Below are 20,660 nucleotides of genomic sequence, written 5' to 3'. Positions count from 1 at the left end.
AGGACAACACAGTTGCTCCATTCGCTGGCTGATGGTTTGATTACTCCTAGATCAATCATCACCTGGATCTCCTCCATCAACACGGCACCATTCTCACTAGGAGACATCTAGAACATCTGCTGTCTGATGGGAGTAGGATTCTTCAGCGTTTTGGCAACTCGTGCACACGTTTTATATGTTGAGCGCAGGTAAAGAGCATCTCGTGCGCACGAATAAACCAAACGAGGGCTCATGTTAACCAAATCAAGGCAATAAAATGTGTCTTGTGTCCATGAATAAAAGAAAAATAGGGCTCGAATTAGATATTGTGCGCACGTTATAGTAAATCGTGGCCATGACATAAATTATTTTTCTCCCAATGGCCACTTCCTTATCATACAATGTTCAAGTGGCAAACCAAAAACTCATTGTCAATGATCAGTTCCCTCACACATATCCTATTAATTTTAGTGGAATGCTGAAATGAATACTGTACCACTGCAGTTACATATATTTTACAAAACTTGCAGGCTTGCACTAAGAAATGTAAGGGATAAATTGACTGAAAACTACAGGATTTGTGTTTGACTCAGTTCTAACTTAATAATCCATGAGTGTGTCTGGTGGCCTTATCTCTGTACAGACCTGGGACTCTGCCTGGGTAACAAGAGCTTTGCCCCCTTCAGATCCCTCAGGCTACAGTGAATTATTTAGTTTTGTCATGGTAATGGCAATGTTACACAGCAGCCAGCAGATGTCAGTGACACTATGGTCTTGATTTTGAAGAAAGTGTTATTTTCTTGTGTGCTGTGACACCTTGAAGCCAAAAGCAATCCGAACTAAATAGATGAGTTACAAAGCATTATCCTAAATATAATACCATGAGAAAGTATTGGCCTTGTGTCTGTCATTGAACAAATACAAATTTGGGTATTTTTTTTAATTTATTTATTAACGTTATGCAAGTTATGCAACAGTAATGTGTGATGCTTTAGATAAAGCATCACACTGACACTGTATAAGAAAAGATGTTTTTGCCTTTACCACTCTCCTTGCTTGGTGGAGGATTGGATTGGAGAATGGAAACCAAAATACAAGCTTTCATACAAGCAAAAACATCAAGTAATGAACAAACAGCTTTTTGAGAAAATATGCTGTTTCATACATTTGTATCTGTTCTTGTCTTCCTAAATTTGGCCTTGGTTATGGTCTCCCTCCCTGTTCAGTTGCTGCTCTCATTCCACACTTCCCATCATGAATCAAATTTACTCAATAGAATTAGATAAACAAAGGCTTCTTCCTTTCCATCTAAAAACCTTTATTCCAACTTTTTATCTGCACTGTCCATATTTAAATACAACAATAAAACAAATGAAAGCGTAGCCATTGAAATGCACCTACCAGTTTGGCCTCATATCAAATACAGCATGAAGTATTACAATCAAAATCCATTCAGTGCAATATCTGTGAGTACCATATACAGTACCAGTGGTTATCGTCAACATACAATACAATAGGTCAACTATTACAGTAGTAGTTAGCAGAAAACAGTCAATGGTCATGGCTAGTGAAAGGCCATTTAATGTTGACTGCGAAGTCATGTGGCACTGTGCTTAGACTACACCCAGAGCAGTCTTTTACTACATTAAAAAGGCTTTAAACCACACAAAAAAACCAAAATGATCAATAAATAACAAATAGCAACCAAAATAGAAACCTATTTGGTGTTTTTCAGTGCCATGTCTGAACAGTGATTGCTCAAAATGTCCCCCACTTCATTCTAGCAAAGAGAGAGAAGAAATGATAACACAGAATAGGGGGAATAAATACAGAGGAATAGAAGAAACAGAGAGAGAGAGAGAGAGAGAGAGAGAGAATGAGAGAGAGAGAGAGAGATGCTAGGGTTCATTCCTTCTCTGAGCAGCCCAGAAGCTCCATCCGGAGTGTGATGCGCCCGTACCAGGACCAGGGGAGGAGGCGGAGGAAACGGCCGTGTATTGGTGGCTCGATGTAGTTCTTCCTGTGTGTGTCTCTATCAGAGTTCCCCTGGAAAACCTATCGCCAAGACAACAGGTGAGGTCACGCGACCAATCATAACTCATAGCGGCTTATGGCCTTGTTTCAGAGGTGTATTTTAATAGCAGCAGAATCAAATATGACAACTGTGATTACAAAACTTGCAGATTTAATTATTTTCGTCATTGACATTTCAACCATTATGCATATTCAATAGAATATATTTTGTCACTGACATGTGTCCTCACTATCCGTGTTTGACAGACCAATTGGTTAAGAATTCTGGGGGTCCTGTCATAATGTTTTTATAGCTCAATTCATTCCAGTTTTAATTTCTGTCCACTTGCTTAATCTCTCTAACACTGTCAAAAGATACAACTCTGTACCTTCTTTTCTTTGAGTGAAGCCGCTGTGTTTACCTTGTCAGTGTGTTGTGACTCATCCTGGTAGACTGTCCAGCTGATTCCATCATCACTGTAGGCCAGCTTATAGGAGCCTACAAACTGAACCAGACCAAAATCCCTGGCTCCTTGAGTTATTACTCCAGTGATCTTGGTGGGATCCAGCAGGTCCACCTAAAAGGAGGGGGGTTGAGGAAGATGTAACAACTAGGGATGGCTCATAAAAACGGAATATTTGAATATTTGTTTGCGGGGATCTGCGTCAACTGTTGTAATTTGGTTGTTAACATTTTCATATATATATTTAAATACATCATTAAAATCATTTTAACTCATTGGAACTATGTAGTGCCCAAACGGTTGAGTAGAAGCCATCACTGTAGACCAGCCTCTAGAGTGTTTTTTGACACAACCTTAAAGTCCAAATATTAGATTAGACCACGCACTGAATAGTCGAGCATGAGAAAATGAACTGGTGCACAACAAAGATACTCTCTATTGCTAACCTGCTATTGCTTTCTCTCGTTTTACCTGTATCCACTGTTTCTGGTCATTCCAGGCAGCCGTCCATGCATTGACCTTGCCTTTACGATCCAATCTGGCCTGTTCAGGCCCCCAGGACAGCAGACCCATTCCCAGGGTGCGATACACAGAGGAGGCAGACAGCTGGGAGTCCAGAACCTGGCCTGACTTCAGCCCCAACGGCTCCGAGCAGCCTGAGGAGAGGACGCAACCACAGACAAGCTTAGAGGTAGAGGGCAGCTACGTAAAGACACTGTTGGAGCCATTATGGGTGTTTCAGTTTGTAGTGTTATTTGGGGTGATGGCACTCCAAACCAGTGGGGGCAGTCTGTTCAAATATATGAGTTGATTGTATTTGTATGATTGGAGAGGTTATAGACCTTTTTCACAAACATGGCTGCCGTACCGCCGCAGGGTATAGCTCGGTTCTCACCATTGCCAGCAATGTTAAAAAGCCAACTTTCTGTCGCCCATAACTCTGTCTGTGATCACTTATTTTGTCTTTCAACACAATGTATAACACAATACAGGTGTTGTCACTGACATATCTTTCTGTTTCTGTTGTCAGACGACTGCACAAGTAACTGTGATCGAGGGTCACAAAATACTAACTAGCTAACCAAGGCTAACCTTAATTTCTGTACTGTTAGCATTTTGAGACCCTTGACTAAATCACTTTTTTTATAGTGGTGCAGTCGTCTGACAACAGAAACAGAAAGATATGTCAGTGACAACACCTGTATTGTGTTATACATTATGTTGAAACACAAAATAAGTGATCACAGACAGAGTTATGGGTGACAGAAAGTTGGCTTTTTAACATTGCTGGCAATGGTGAGAACCAAGCTATACCCTGCGGAGGTATGGCAGCCATGTTTGTGAAAAAGGCAAAAAAATTGGGACACATGTTATCAAGTATGAAGGAAATCAGGAAAACATTTAGATACCACAGTGGTCTCCAATCATGGTCCATGGAGGGCCAAGAATATGCAGGTTTTCATTTCAACCAAACACCTGCTGATTTCACTAACTAGCTAACTAACTTAGCTTCACAAATGAACTAGTGTGCTAACAAGTGAAATTACCTGCTGTGGTGTTTGGCTGGAAAATTTGCAGACTCTTGGACCTCCATTACATATGGTTGGGCAACAACACCAATGCTCATCAGTGCCTTCATCATTAGAGCTTAGTGTGGAATTGAAGATAAACACCTTGCTGCCCATTTACCACCATAGCTAATTGGTTACAGAATGGGCTAACAGACTTTTGTTTGTGTTGTACCAATTTGAAAGAAGAAAGAAATCTGTAAAGGCATTTGGGGTCATTCAAACTGTTAATACAGGTTAGCCATAGTGTGTTTATGCACGTGACTGACCAGTGAGCTCACATCCCAGCAACTCCATGCGTAGTGTGCAGTGGCCCCTGCAGATTTGTGGGTAAAGTCTGATATACTGGGCTTCAATTGGTGGAGAGAAAGCATTAGCCATGGGAGCACTATTGTCTGTGTTTCCATGGAAAATCTGCACAGAAACAGGGAAACGTGCACACCAAAACCAAAACACACTCATTTCCTTCAATCCAATTATGTTATAATACACAACAATGCTTGAAATCAATAGGCTGGAAATTATATGAAGAGGTCAAATTCATTCTGCTGAAATCACTCAACTAAATCAGGGTATGTTTAAAGGACATTTAAAAGGCTGCAAATATCAGGGCCATATGACCTTATATTTTTCAAAGTAGGAGAAAATAGAACCTGCAAAATGTATCCAGAGGTGAATATAAAAATAGCCTCACCATGTCCTGACTGCTGCCTTCGAGTTTCACCACTCTCCAGGTCCTTCCATCGTTCCCGTGGGCTACCTTAAACGACTTCACGAACTCTGAGCGGCCCATCCGCCGAGCACCCTGGGTAATCACGCCGGTTACGCGCATACGCTGATGCAGGTTCACCTGGACACACACAGGGGGTGAAACACTGTATTATCCAATGCTGAAATGAGTGTGCGTGTTTGTGTGATTGTGTATACTGTACATCAGAGTGTGGGTATGTACGCACCTGTATCCACGGCCAGCGGTCGGTCTCTGCCGGGCTCCAGGCATTTACCATGCCCTTCTTGTTCAGGCGAGCCAGATACGGATACCAAAGGTGAAGGCCAAACATGGTGCTGTCTGTGGAGGAAGAGGACAGCTGCCCATTGGAGATGATTCCTCCCTCCATGCCCAGAGGCCCAGAGCACTCTAGTGATGGACACACACACACACACACACACAAAGTAAAAATGACACAAGAAACAGAAGACGGTTCCTAGCTCTAGACACATTTCAGAAGATGTCTGCAAGCATATTTCAATCATCCATCGGTATAAAGAGAATGAAATGATGATAAAGCACTCACTGTGCTGGCAGTTGCGACCTGTGTATTCTCCAGGACACACACATGTGTAGTTGGCCTCCAGATCTGCACACACTCCTCCATTCTGGCAAGGACCACTCTCACACTCATTCACATCTGAAGCAGAGCGAAAGAACATCATCCATAGACAACACTCTACTGCATGTTAGTATATCACCAAATGCTCTTTGGTTGAAGATCTCTCAGTGCTGTACTGTAAAATACAACAACTAAATTTTGAATGAGTGTTTGAATCTACAGTGCAAATTCTCTTTCACATGAAGACATCCTGGCAAACTGATACTGTCTACACTGGGAATATAATCTAGTACATACTGTACAAATATTGCAAGGGGAGCGCCAGCCATCAATCATCGAAACAATGGTGGAAATGCTTCACAGCAGACATCTTTGCACTGATTTTATTTAGCTTGTGTACTTTGAAGAATTACATCTAAGTTTCTTTAAAGAGAGGGAAACATGGTTTGGCCCTATTTGGCAACTAATTAGTACTAGTTAAAGCATTAATAACTAACTCAAGTCTGTGGGCCTTTTCTTGTCAGTCCACACTTTTCTATGCTGTCCTAACTCTTCAGGCCCACAGGATTGTATTATATCAACAGTGATATTGTGAGAGTAGCCTAATCTGCACTGTCTGACCTCGTTAAGAGTGTATAGATCCCATCAGACCCCCGTTTACATGAGGCCATATAGGAGCTGTTAAAGCTGTTAAGCAAGTCTGTCCTAGGTTAGAGGTAAGTATTAAACCTACACCCCAACACAAACTACCATCACTTATCTGAGGTATGCATATGTATGAACAATCCTAAACAATGTGGTCTCCCTTTTTGGATTATGCAATAAATTAAGGCTATTTAGCTGCACATTTGGCAATGTATGCACTATACTGTATGTGAATACAAAGGGGAGGGGGTAGGATCATGCTGGAGACAAAGAAAGGCATAAGGGAAACTGATGGTGAAAGAACAACAGTGACAATAGCAGCTGGGCATTAACGTAAATTGCTTCTGTTGCTACACATTGACACCAACTGTGTTGACAGTGGACTCCGGTGTATCCGGGTGAGCAGTGGCACAGGTAGCCCAGGAAGACTTCTCCCCTGTAGGCATCAGTGGTCTCACACACTCCTCCGTTGTGGCATGGGTTCGGCTGGCAAGGCCCTGCAGAGCACCAGGGCAACAGCAACATAATTCAACAACACAAGCCCTGATGAAAGCTGATTTCCTCTCCTCAAAAACATAAAAGTGACCCAAAAAAGCTGTGGGTCTGTTGACAGTATTTCATCCACATATGAGATGGTAATGTGGCAGTTTAGTTCATTATTTGTGAATTAAAAGAACACCATAAGAGTAAGATTTGCAATATCTACCTGCTCAACTCAAAGAATTAAAAATGCTTTTTTTCATGTTGTTATGGTGTGTGTTTACTGACTGATTGCTGTACAAAGAGAACAATGAACTCCTCAGTTAACTACATTTTTCACTGTCAGAGCAGTATAATGAGTGTACAGTATGTGGTCCATCCTCTGAAGAGAAATATAGGCCAGTGTATAATTATTACGCTCCGCTAATACAATCCTCTCTAGCATTGTGGGAGTCTGTCCATCAGCTTAGCACCCCTCACTGATTGTGTGTGTGTGTGTGTGTGTGTGTGTGCGTGTGTGTGTGTGTGTGCAACTGCATGTGTGGTGACTTACTAAAACACACAGCAGAGCATAATGCAGGAACACAATAGAGCAGGACTTATGTCATATAATCTTTTCAGTCCTGAAAGGATAAATGTTGGCTCAGCAGTATTTGGAGGGGAGATAGTGTATCTGCATGCACATACAGAAGAAGCCTAACAATGACACTGTTATGCTTGAGTGGTCATCACAGAAATTACAAAGTGGGTCATTGTGACATGAGGAAAAAGCCTTTTTTTTCAAACTGACACACTTAAAAACAAAGACTTTTCTCTCATTAAGAAATTAACATAAAATATGCTACATGGAACATAGCCTGACACACATGCACAGGCACACATATATGCACTTTTGACTTATGTTTTTGTGCCTATCATGAGAGGTTACAATGAAGCTCTGAGTTTGTTTTCTCACCTGATGGAGGCTCATTCCAATCTGATGATGCTGCTGAAAGGAGAGGGGGATATTCATTGAATATGCCTTCCTAGCATTTTTGAAAACATTGGTCAAATAAAATTAAAAAGTTGGGCAAATTAACTCACTTGGGACCGAATTATCTGATTGTGTAGTATAACAATCTTCCCCACTGTCACACAGCACAGGTTCACATGCATCTTCTGAGAGGGAAGAGGGAGAGTTAAGGGAGAGGCAGAAAAAAAAAAAAAGAAAAAGAAACCTTATTGAATGACATCATCTACAGTAGGGAATAATCTAGCAGAAAAAAAGACAGCATCATAGCAAATGAACTCCAGTACAGTGTATGCTTGACTGTGATTCGCGCATTACAAGTCCGCAAACATCACACAAGCGAGGAGCAATATAGCTACGAACGGGGACTAATTTGGCATCTATTTTCCCGAACGAAATAATCCCTCATCGTAACCCCTTCCCGCACCTGGTCGTTCCCGAGAACATCAAACCTACAGTGTTTAAAAGATGACGCACTCACCGTTCAACTCCCGATGAGCGCTGGCCGCACCGATGCAGACAAATAGAAAAAATAACGGCAGCATCATCGTGAAGTTGCCTCTGCTCCTCGTGTCCTCTGGCAACATAAACAAACAAATGACAAAAGACACCAAAGCCTTTCCCACACTCCTCTCCACTCCTCTAGTCTGTCACTGCGCAACAACCTCGGTGGTGGTGGTGGTGATGATGATGATGACGTTTGTGTTGTTGGTGCTGATGATGGCAACTTAAGCCCGTCTACCACAACTGTAAATACAACAATATGTCGATCTGTGTTGTCAGCCACGTGTCGCTCCTGCAGAGGAGGGGCAGAGGAACCGACATTGACCTTGTATGGTGAATAAAGGAATAAAGAAGTAGGCAAGGCAGCTAGGAATGCAGGAGAACTTGATTGTAATCGATACAAAAGACAATACTAAATAAATGATGCCAAGGTATGAACTTAAAGAGCTGCCATTATTATTATTATTATTATTATCATTAGCAGTAACAGCATGAACAGTTTCATATTGTGCTTATTCCTCAACATTTGTCAATGTAGCCTAAAAAGGATTTGCAGAAATAGACCCAAACCCTTATGATTCTTACAAATGCTGTGCAACTTTGTTTTTCAGAATTTCTGAATGTGTAGCTATAGCCTAACGTTTATTTTTAGAAAAATACTCACATGATTAATTATAGCTACAGCATATGATACAATGTGACATGTTATCCGTTTTACCTCACCAAACCAAAGAGCATGACTCAACTTAAATTCTTTTTTGCGAACATTTATTTATTCATTTTTATAGCACAGACAGTCCAAACAGACAGATAAAAAAATAAATAAATAAATAAAAATGCTGCCCATGAGTCCACCATCTTGATGTTGGAACATGTGTTCCGCCTGCATGGCATTCCATGGGATGTTGTTCATCAGTTCATCTCTTGTTTCTGGAAAGCCTTCTGCTCCCTTCTTGGTGCCACCGCCAGTCTCGGCTTCCACCCTCAATCTAATGGACAGAAAGAGAAGGTGAACCAGGAGTTGGAGACCATACTACGTTGTCTAGCCGCCTCCAACCCATCCACCTGGAGGTCTCAGCTGATGTCGGCAGAATGCGCTCACAATTCTCTGCAGTCCTCATCCACCGGATGACGCCTTTCAAGTGCCAGATGGGTTTCCTGCTGCCATTATTCCCTGACCGGGAACCAGAAGTGGGGGTGCCAGCAGCAGTCGACTTTGTCAAGAGGTGTGCGAAGACCTGCAGGTCCAGGCACTCCTGACAGGCCAAATGGTGGCGGAGACCAGCAGTTTCCCTCCAGCTCAGGGACAAGGTGTGGTTGGCAGCCAAGGACCTCCCGCTTCGGGTGGAGAATAGGAACCTGGCACCGCACTTCGTGGGTCCATTTGACATGGTGGAACATGTCAGTCCAGCCTTCTACTGGTTGCAAAACTGGTTGCCTCCTTGCCTCATTGATGGTCAGCCTTTGATGAACAATTTATGCCCTTTTTGGATCTCTGAACCAGACCCCGTTCACTTCAATTGTTTGATAGAAAGCAAACCAACCTTTACACATAGCATATGCGTACATACAATACAGTGTGTAATGGAAAAATACAGCAGGAGCATAATTCCGGAGAAATATGATAGAAAACCTTGTCCCTTTCCTGACCCCATCCCAATGTCCAGTCCCTTTCCTGACCTCCTCTTTATGTCCAGATGTTAACTCAAAGGAGCTTTATTCGAATCAATGAGGCTTTATTGCAATGACACTGTTGATGTACAGTAAGTGCCAAGATATCCCTATATGTGACAAGCAAAACCTTGTTCCTGTCCGGCTCAGATGTGATGCATGTGATGTACGACTGACACTTTATTACATTTATAGATTTTATTACATATTTGACCATGTCTTGAACTCACCATATCAATACAGTTGTTTTGTACTCCTGTAAAAGTAATAGGCGGAGAATGATGTCAGTGTGATGTATAAGAAGGAACTGAGAATAGAGGAAGTTGCTCACTCAGCCTGAAACTCTGTTGAAGGTTGTTTGTGCCCGCCTGCAGGTGTATCGTACGAATAAACCCAGAAAGGAAACTCTCGCTTGTTTCTCAAGTCTCTTTTATTACAGAACTCCCACCACACAGTGTCCACTCAATAAGAAGGGTTTTGCTGAATTATGGGGTGAATGTAACAGGTCCCAGGCTTGGTGCCGTTATGAGTTTGATTTCTAGAATCAGTTTCAACTTCAATTAATTCAATCATTCCATACAAATTCAGAAAACAGAATTTACATTCAGTTGTTTGGTGGAACAAATCTCATCACTTTCGATCTAAGTCAAACACAAAAACAAGATCTTTTGTCAAGACTTTAGAAACCTTTTGAAGTCATCAAAGTAAGTCAAAGTCAAGTCCCAAGTCACCAGAACCCAAGTCAAGTCAAGTCTCAAGTCTTCTCTTCATGCATCAAGTCAAGTCTCAAGCTATTAAAATTGTGACTCATGTCTGAGTCGAGTCCTTACAAAGTACAACACAAAACGTACATATAAGTACATACGTGTGACATATAGAAAGACAACAGGATTCCATACTTGTAAAAGTATAAATATAATTAAAAAGACAAAAAGCTATGCAGGGGATGTAAGTTACTTATAGGGTGCATCCCAAAGCTCCAAAAATCACTCTTTTCCTCCTCTACCTTCTCCTTTCCTCCACTACCTCCTCCTTTCCTCCTCTACCTTCTTTCCTCCTCTACCTCCACCTTTCCACCATGTTGCTAGCTGTCCCAATAGTGGAGGAGACAAGAGAAGCCGCTCCTGAAGTCTCCTTCGGTGGAGGATGCACAGGTGTTTCCTACCCAGGAAGTCTGACCTCACTGTGACACGCCCACAATATGACATGATTGACAAAACCTGGATAAAGAATAGTTGAATAAGCTGCTCCTAAATGTGAGTACAACAGTTAACATAACTTTCAGTGCTATTTTCTAACTTCCAACATCACTAGTTAACGTCAGCAGCTTCAGGTTAATTGCCGTATATTTTGTGCTGGAGGTGCACAATAAATCAGTCAAGTGAAGGTAAAGGAGTAGGGAGTAGGTCACTAGTCTGTGTCCAGTGAATCTGATTCAAACACTAGGTGGCAACAAATAACCATCACTGTTTCTGCAAACTCTTTACTGTCATTCACATGAAGACATGTAGCTGGACTTGGAGGTACACACAAACACACGCACACACACACACACACGTGAGCATAGATGCACAGACACCTATGAAGTTGCTGGTATTGCTGTTACTATCTGGTTTCATGGACCTGGATTAAGTAAACTCCTAAAACAGTTTTTTTGACAGATTTTGACATAAGTGACAGTTTCAGTTTTGTCCAAAGTACAAAACTAATTACATAATTGTGGGCTCAAAATCACACATAGCATGCAAAGATGCATCAAAACATTGAGCTTGTTCCATTTGAAAATAAAATGGTCATCAAATCATGCCATCGAGCAAAAACATAATTCTCAAAACAGAGTATGCAATGGTCATTTTGTAATATTTAGATTATTAGAGAAACAACCATTTGAACACATTTCAGATGCCTGCATGGCTGTTTGACAACATGCAGCAGCTCAATACAGCTGAACTGAACGCTGACATTGTGGTCACCTAACATTGTAACAATATTTTTAGTTACTATTATTGTACTATTTAACATATTTAGCAGAAAATTACACAAAAGCCTCCAACACTAAGCATAATATCAAATATATCAGTATTGAATTTGTCCACTCTTTACGTTTGTGCACCCTATTGCCTACAACATTCACACAAACAACTTCCCAAACACACCTGAGCTGCCTCGCACATTCTTTGTCATCCCTAAAATGGCTAAAGGCAACATTTCTGGTGTGATTTGATATCAGATAATGCACTTGAATAACCAAGGTGAAAGTCAAAGGAAAATAAGTGAAAAAACAGGAGTTCAACCGTGCAAGACCTGATAGAGCACCGAAACTATCACAATCACATAGACAGTAAAGCTTTCATCTTTGAGAGATAGGAAAAAAAATCTGAAAAAGTCTCCCCGAAAGAATGGAAGCTGTAATAAAGGCAAAGGGCGGACACAATAAATACTGTGAAAAAAAAACAACAACAAAAAAACACTGACACTGAAAAATGCATAACTTGCAGTTAATGGCCATTTTGACTGGAAATTAAATGAATGAAAGGGTGGTCTCTGACTTTTGCACGCCAATTGCGGGGTCCAAGCACAATTTGAAAAGAAAGACAGATAGACAAAATATTACAGAAGGCGGATAGACACACACAGAAACAAACAAGTTGTAAAGATCAGACACACAGTCTATTAGTTATGGCTTACTTTGTGTGGGCTGGTGACCTCTGTCAAGTTTGTCATTGCAACCATATTGGTGAAGATTTTTGCAATGGCCAAATTTTCCATTGGAGAACATGCCCCTTATATTTTTTGGCAATTTATGACTTCGGAAAGGACAAGCTTGGATTTGAACCCACAATTGTCTACATGAGAGGCTGATGCTTAGCTTACCTACTGAGCCAAACTCCTGTTATGGGTTTATTGAGGAGAAACTAACTAGTAGTGTGATACTGCAGCCTACTGACAGTGCTAATCACTATAGATGAAGAGTCAGTAACAATAAAGTTATAGAACATTGTAGTGCTCTCCATTAACGAATAAATCAATACGAAATCACATGGGCCAGAAAACTCCCAGCAACCATTGATCAAAGGTCTAATCAAGGTCGATACGTCTAGTGGAGGGGTTGATATGAAAGTTTTTCTGACGTCGGTCTTTCTACCCACGTCGTTTCAACGGCTTGTAGACGACATCAATCCACATCGTTTCAACGTTTCACAGACAACATAATTTCAACCTGTATGACATTTACTTTTAAGCAAAGCCACCAAATCCCCACGTACTTAAAGAAAATAGAATTAAGCTAAATTTCACATCTTTCTGTTATCTTGTAGTTTGCCCCAAATTGCGTTTTTCCGTACTAGCCCACACTTCCATTGTTATAAACATATTTACAACCAATAGGCCTATGCATACTTTACTTATAAAGGCACCTGTGATGACAAAGTGTTATGTTAAACCTGCAATAAGCCATTTCAGAACCTATAACCAATTCTGAAACTCAATGTGTGCTATGTGGAGATTTCCGTGAGACGTAATGATATAAACAAATAGCCACACAAGGGCCAGCTGTGTTGTTGTTTTCACCTCTTTCCTAAAGCTTGTTGTCCAATTCGGCCCAAGTCGTAGCTTTTCCTTTTTTTAAAACTAGCTCGTCTCCTCGCTCGCCCCCCTCCCATCCCTGAAAAAAATTGTGGTAATGGCGAACTCCATGAAGCGAGTGAGTAAACTTGTTAAACTAGTAAACTTGCTACCTACCTCTTCACTTGGCATTGTGGGACATGTGACCTTCAGCGGGAGAGAAATCTGGCAAAGCGAGAGGGTAACGGGCAATATTTCTCCATAGGTACGTTTATTTTAGCCATAAGCCTTCATGCACGGTTTATCCTTCAGGCTTCCGTCGCCCTGCATTTTTTCTGTGTTTATAAATGTGTTGCGGTTTCTGTCACCCTCTAGTGGTCGGAAAATCGCTTAGTGTAGCTTAAATTCAGAAATTTCTACTGAATTTCACCCGTACTGTAAAAAAGAATGTGTGTAGTTATCCCCAAATACCTCAAATGCTAAACACCAAACTTATAGATTATTTGGTTTATATCAAAGGATACCAATATTGGGGTATTTCTTTAAGTTATGGAATACTTTCCATCTTTAACCTATTTAGGGCATAGAGAAAGCATAAATACATGACCTAATACTCTTCAACAAACGACAGCATTCAGGTTATAAAGTGCTTTATCCAAACGTATTTAATGGTAGCCTAACTACATGTTTAACCCTCCTATTATGTTTGTGGTCAATTTGACCCCATTCAACATTTAACGTCTCTAAAAACATGATTAACATTATTTTTTCAGCTTGATACTCACTTACTTTTCTTAATTTCATGGGGAAAACATAAAGTGTAACATGATAATACGTTTTCAAGGTCCTGAACACACTTTGTATACAGCGGTGTTGTTTGTGGTCATTTCGACCCCAAACACAAACGCCTTATAAAAGCAGAGAAAATATAAAAGTTTTACATATATTTTCTTTCTCTTTGTTTTGTTATGCAATTTTTGCTCTTTAAAAAACATTTCCATGCTTTAGGACCCTAACATAAGACGCACAGTAGTTTTTTTTTGTTTGGGGTCAATTTGACCCCAACCATAACCCTAAACCCTAACCCTAACCCTAACCTAAAAGATGTCTATTCATTTTAACATAATCGGAGGGTTAAAGCTGAACAAAAACATTTTGAAAATAATGTTGCGTTTGCTTGTTTATTGAGACCCAAATACCGTCCCCCCAGTCCTTGCTGGTGGTGCATATTTAAGGTATATCAAGTCCCATGGCTGCTTCAATATCATTTTCTGTGGCCTTCACATTCCATTTCTTCACAGCTCTGGAAAATTCATCTTTACAGAGCCCCTCTTCTGATATTGGAGAATTTTTTGACAGTCAACGGTGGAAGCGCCTCAAAAGTTTTCAAAGCAAAGGGTAAAAGCATAACACGTCTGTGCAAATACATTTGCATTTTAAATCGAAGTGCCTTTTGTTAACTCGCCTGACCAACTCGCATCCCCTGTCGAACTCAAAGTGACCTCACCAGCGGCCCATGCGTTGGAGGCTGAAGGGATTTCTTGTAGTGTTGATGCGCAAAAAAATAGTTCCTATAAAGGCAACTCGAGGAAATGCTGGAATAAAAAATAAACCTGTTTTAGCCTCTATATTGGCCATACAACACATGATACTGCTTTTAGAATAATAACCAATTGCAATTCATGCGTTAATATTACCGTTCGCACTCATGTTACAAAATTATATTGTTGTAATTTTCAGTGTTTATTCAGTTACACCACTGTAAAACAAGTTTTCCACAAAATCACCATTCGCCTAAGATTATATGTTGTCATGTCGGCAATTGGTCAAAGTAAAGACTCAACGTCTATTAGACTTGTTGGCCTCGATGCAGGTTGAGGAAATGTTTGCTGCTGCAGCCCAGCAAACATTTTCTCAACCTGCGTTGACAAGTAATCCCTGCGGCCTCTGTAAGAGGGTAGCCCAGCCAAAGGGTCCAGGAAGTGGTTGGGAGCGTGTCTATTGGTGCCTTCAAATGGGGTCGTGTTTACCGTGTTCACGAGAAGAGTCCATATGAACGCCCCCCTCCTGTGGTATTCACGACTTCGGAAGTGGAAATTTTCGGAAAGCTCAGAGTTCACGAGTTCGTTTTCGGTGGATGGTAAGTTAATATATTGTAATTTTAGTCATATAGAGTTTTTCTTAGTAATTTTATATGTCTGAGGAAAATGTTGATATTCCCAACGGCCTCATCTTTTTCCTCTGTCATTATGCCTTTGCATTTCCTGCATTACGTTACCTGCTCGCTAGCTAGCTAAATTGTTAGCCTTGGTGGCTTCTAGACACAGCGTTGCCTAGCAGCGGTGCTCTCACGACTTAACCACTTGAACGCCAAGCATATCGTGTACACGACTTCCCATGTCGTAACCACGAGCTCACGACTTCCATTTGAAGGCAGCATATGTTCCCTCAGCCCTATATTCCCTCAGATCAGTTCCTCCGCCAATGAGGTAATGTTTTCACCCCTTTCGCCCTCTGATGCTGAGGGAACATGGGACTGAGGGAACATAGGGCTGAGGGAACATACATAGGGCCTAATTTGGATGGGGAAAAAAATTAATGAGGGAACATAGGGCTGAGGGAACATAATAGGGATGACCCCGTTGGGGAAAAAAATTAAAATAAAAAAAAAATCAGGACAAGGTCTTGGAGGCTTAGGGTGCATTTTTTTTACAGTGATCTGGATTACATGTGTAACATAGGTAAAAAGAAATTAAAAATAGCAAAGAAAATCTTACAGCAACAAAAGAAAACTGAGGCACAAATAAAGGCAACTCAACATAAGGCACGTGTACACGGCTGCACGGCCTAGTCCCCCTCCCCCCCAAAGGCTAGATACGAATGTCTATATAGCCAGGCCAATTACCCAGCATTCTCTGCCAGGACAGTGCCATCTGGCCACAGGAGGTTTTTCTTAACTTTATTTCGCACAAAGTCATATTAAGATCATCATGCAAAACATCACATAATGTCCCTTTAACTCTATCCCAAAACACCAGAAATTACAACATATAAACCCAAAGAGGTCCCACACAGTCAGAAAACCACTCTACACAAAATGGAAAACCCCCCACTAAATGTATCTCCCTGTGTATTCGCTCTGACGTCATCACCACCATATCTACGCGGCAGTAGTTGGGCGGCCCCCTCCCAAACAGACTCCAGCGGCTGAAGTGCGGTAAGTATGGTTTGATACTGCAACGAAATGAACGTTAATACAACGCCACAGTTATTCTGTAACAAAAGCAATAAATTAAATGTAAATTGAAACTATGTCTGTGCATTCTTTTTCCCCCAGTTAATCAGAGAATGTGTAGATGTTAATGTAACAAAATACTACGGCTAAACATAAACATGCCCAGGATAGTTAATGCATAGCAGTGTTACGATGTAGCGATGGATGACTGATTCACTTAGAAGAATTGGAATCCAACAAACGGGTAAATGTGTGGAATGAATATATAAATATATATATATAATATATTAAAAAATCAGCAGTCGTGCAACCCCTAATCCATATACATTGCTGGTTTGGTGCAGGGTCCTCTTAATGGAATGTGAGGTTACTTACAGGGCATCGTGGAGCAAGTTCAAGATGATCCTGTAATCCTCACAGATGCCCAGGGTAACAAAACACTTGATTCTGAAGTTTACAATTGAAAACCATTTGTATCTTTAGACTGTTTACACTATGAAGAATGACGTCGTCCTCAGTGGTGACCATGTCATCCCGTATCCCCAGGTTCCATATATTGAAGGCAGAATGCCCACACGGTCTTTACTATAGCAAAGGAAGATTTTGCTGAGTTCCAAGGCAGCAAGAGGAAAAGAACAAGGTACAATACCAATCTTTGTGAGTAGATTTCTCACCTATAGTAGTCAATACTAAATCTAATAATGACAATTGCATTTTATGTGTCAAGTGGAAAGGATGATGAGACCTCAGGCTGACAGGATAGAGGTGGTGCAGGCCTCTCAGGACCTTCAGCAAGTAATCTCAACTATCAAAGAACTGTCTGAGATGTCCATCAGTTCAAGAACTACCAACACCTTGACTGAGGTCCAGGCGGAGAAAGTAAAAGCAGCTTTCACCTGCTTGGTGTGCAAGGATAAGTACTGTATAGACTATTTGATTGCAATATTCTTTAAATCAGTAAATTAGTCTAATATATGGGGTATGCAAAATAATGTAAACACCTGGGTAAACCATATTGGTTGGATTTTCCTCTCATTCCCTAAGAAGCCATAGTTGGTGTTAACCAGGACATGATTGTCTGTGCTGATCAAGGCGTCTAGTGGGTTACATAAACATTATTGTATGGAAAGTATTTTCTATGTAGATTTTCTATGTTGATTAACGTTCATAGGTGGAATGATGTTTCATCCCTCCTACATCATTTCAGATGCTGGTAGTTTCTGTGTAACAGTACATACAAGCTGGTTTGGCCGCACATTGGCCCAACATCATATTACACAACTTCATATTGGTGTTGTCATGTTTTTGACATCAGGAAACAGGTGGCAAAGCCAATTAAGTCCTAAAATGATGTTGGGCCCCCACAAATGACCAAAGCAGCTTATATGTACTGTTGCATAAATACTAACAGCATCTGAAATTATGCAGGAGGGATCATGCAACACCGTTCCACCTCATGAGAGTTAATCAACTCATGCCCAAATATACATTGAAAATGCCTTTTAAACAATACTGTTTATGTAGCATTGTAAATATGGGGCATTGGGGGTCTTGGACAGCAGGAAAGAAGTCATTAAAGATAATTATGTAGTGGTCAGCACTGCCCATGCCTTATTAGGGGATGAGAGTACCCCAACAATACAAGGACAAGGCAGCCCATTTAATTTGCCCAAGTGTTTACATTATTCTGTGCACCCCCTGTATGTTCTGTAGCTGACTGTTACATGGCATTTTATACCTTACAGGACCCATTGATCAGCCAGTATTTGCAGACTACGTTGGATCAAATGACATTGAGCGGTTGTCAATGTTTATTTACCGGAGAGTAAGGCTCAGAGAGATGCAGGAAAATGAACGTGTGAAACTGGATTGAGAGTGTTTTTGGTGCATGACACCACACAAACAGCTTTCAATGGACCTCAATACAAACAAACACTGTGAAGTACTGGTGTAAAATATGGGACCTTTAAGGAGTTTGATGTTTTGCAGCACAGCCATCATCCCACCCATCAAGTATAATGGCAAGAAAAAGTATTCACACCCTGCCCCACTTCACCCACTTTGTGCATTTTTTCTCAATTCTATTAGAATGAAAAATTATTTCTGCTCAATGTATCTGACAGTAAATAATTTACATTATTATTATTATTACACTAAATTATTACTGGACTTTGGATTATTGGTCTTAGTCTACTGGTTGGAACCAAGTTTAATTAACATATCAAAACCTGAGAATTTGTAGATTATTGCATCATAAAGCTGTTGTGGAACAAATGCATCAAGTGTCAAAGATGTGGATTTTACTCAGTTTACTGTTGCAACTGATCAAGGTAAGTCAATGGTTTTCTTCTTTAATGTAGCAAAGTATCTAAGGTCCAGTGATGCTGTAACTCTGAACCAGAGGTGGATAGAGGGGTGAAATATATGATGTTCACATTTTCAGTCAGGTTTGATTTTAATTTGACTTGAGCAATTTTCTAGACAAGTATATTTGAAGTCCAACCTCCGACTTGAAGAAAGGAAGAATTATTGACTTTTAATAGGAGCCGCCTGCTGTTATTTTTTTCCTAAACTTTCCTCAAGTCGGAGGTCATAGCGAGAATACAGCTACTTGTCTAGAAATGTTTTCAAGTTAAACTAAAACTGTACCGACCTGAATGTGTAACCCTTGTTACCAACAAACATTAATTCCTTCACATAGTTTATTGATCCTCACTCTGCAGTGGAGGCTCTGGGGAACTGAATACGCAGCAACCCTGATCCTCCTCTGTCCAGCACTGACTCTCATACACACATATAAACTATTTATTTATGTCCACATAAATACAAGCATACAAAGGACATAAACACTATTAATGCAGTCAGATATTGAGTCAGTCAGTTACATAAGTGCCTAATTGGCAACCACATTGTTGCAGACACACAGGATGAAAACAGTGGCAGGTCGAAGGATAACAGACATGATCCACTTCATGGATATAAAAAGCAACGCCTTCTCCATATTGAGCGGCTACCAATGATAGCAGATACTAAACAATACCTCGCTAACTGCTTGGCCCTTCTCTTTGGGAGACCAGCCATCTGAAGGCCCCTCACAACTAGCTTGTGCACATGACCCAGGCTGCCAAATATGAAAACTAAAAGTTTACACTTGTAGCCTAGCTGTGAAATGGTCTGCTCCAGCTGCTGATATTTCAGCATCTTAGTTAGAAAGGCTTCCTCTAGGCTGTAGTCAAAAGTACAGCCAACCTCTAGAACGAACACCTCTCTAAGATCTTCATTGACAACAACAACATCAGGGGTGTTAGCTGTAATATTAGAGAACACTTCTGAATCCTCACTGCACAGACTGAACATGCTCGGCTTCACAGTAGAATGCTTATAAAGCATTACAGAAGACCTGAAAACAGATGTTATATTTTTTGATATCAGATCCACTATTCTGTTGTGCCTACATATGTAAAGGCCCCTGTATACATGGCAACCATTTAAGATGTGAGACATGGTTTCAGCTATCTGTTCGTGACCATGGTGTTTACAGTGAGGAGCATAACTGTCAGGAAGCCAGATGGAAAGATTAAGCTTAGTTGGTAAAACCTGTAATCTTGCTTTTATAGTGAAGATGACAATGCTCTCATCTATAGCTACACTTTTAAACACTGTGTGGGAGACAAAGTGATCTGCAACAGGGAGACATGCTAGCTTCCCTTGAAGTTTCAACTCAGTCCAGCGTTGTCGTTGTCTCTGTTGTTGCGCCCTCAAGAGGTGACCTTGGGCATTTGTTAGTGGAAGTTGATGTTCTGTTCCACCGACATTCACAGTTGCTCTCACAGAGATACTGGGGTCAGATATAACCTCCTCCGAGACATTCACTGCCTCGGAGTTAGACCCTACCCACTCCAGAGTAACTTTGGCCCAGCCACATAGGTCGTTCAAGTCAGGCCAGTCCGACCACACACCGAAGCCAGGGGAGCGACTGTCCAGCTTTCCACTGGGTTTCCTCTTGAAGCCCAGGAAACTAGGATCCGACTTACGTGCCAGGGGGACCTTGCACCTCTGTAGGTCCAGGAACAGAGAAGCTCTAGCAAGCTCTCTGACACATTGATCATCACTGTTAAGCGTATTTAATAGATGGCAGAGCCTCGCAGCAATATATGTCCAATCAAAGTTAGGAACCCCCAGTCCACAATCCTGTTT

The 20,660-nt window shown here is 41.0% G+C and overlaps 1 protein-coding gene across 1 annotated transcript; it reads right to left on the bottom strand.

The window, feature by feature from the left end:
* Positions 1-1,868: 1,868 nt before the first annotated feature.
* On the bottom strand, positions 1,869-8,061 carry LOC139911257 (EGF-like repeat and discoidin I-like domain-containing protein 3). The gene is made up of 11 exons (XM_071898763.2): positions 7,971-8,061; positions 7,564-7,638; positions 7,436-7,468; positions 6,369-6,497; positions 5,320-5,433; positions 4,981-5,162; positions 4,719-4,874; positions 4,294-4,438; positions 2,928-3,112; positions 2,415-2,570; positions 1,869-2,034 (listed from the first exon to the last, which is right to left on the bottom strand). The coding sequence occupies exons 1-11, from the start codon at positions 8,035-8,037 to the stop codon at positions 1,885-1,887; spliced, it is 1,392 nt and encodes a 463-aa protein (XP_071754864.1). The 5' UTR covers positions 8,038-8,061; the 3' UTR covers positions 1,869-1,884.
* Between the last annotated feature and the right edge of the window lie 12,599 nt (positions 8,062-20,660).

The sequence above is a fragment of the Centroberyx gerrardi genome, chromosome 2, assembly GCF_048128805.1.
Source record: "Centroberyx gerrardi isolate f3 chromosome 2, fCenGer3.hap1.cur.20231027, whole genome shotgun sequence".
NCBI lineage: Eukaryota > Metazoa > Chordata > Actinopteri > Beryciformes > Berycidae > Centroberyx > Centroberyx gerrardi.
Note: the sequence above shows the minus strand (reverse complement) of the source record. Positions and strands in the feature narration are given on the sequence as shown.

Coding starts and splice junctions, on each gene's coding strand:
- LOC139911257 (XM_071898763.2), bottom strand. CDS start 8,037: ATGATGCTGCCGTTATTTTTTCTATTTGTCTGCATCGGTGCGGCCAGC. Junction 7,639..7,970: donor CGCTCATCGGGAGTTGAACG/GTGAGTGCGTCA, acceptor CTTCCCTCTCAG/AAGATGCATGTGAACCTGTG. Junction 5,163..5,319: donor AGGTCGCAACTGCCAGCACA/GTGAGTGCTTTA, acceptor GTCCATCACTAG/AGTGCTCTGGGCCTCTGGGC.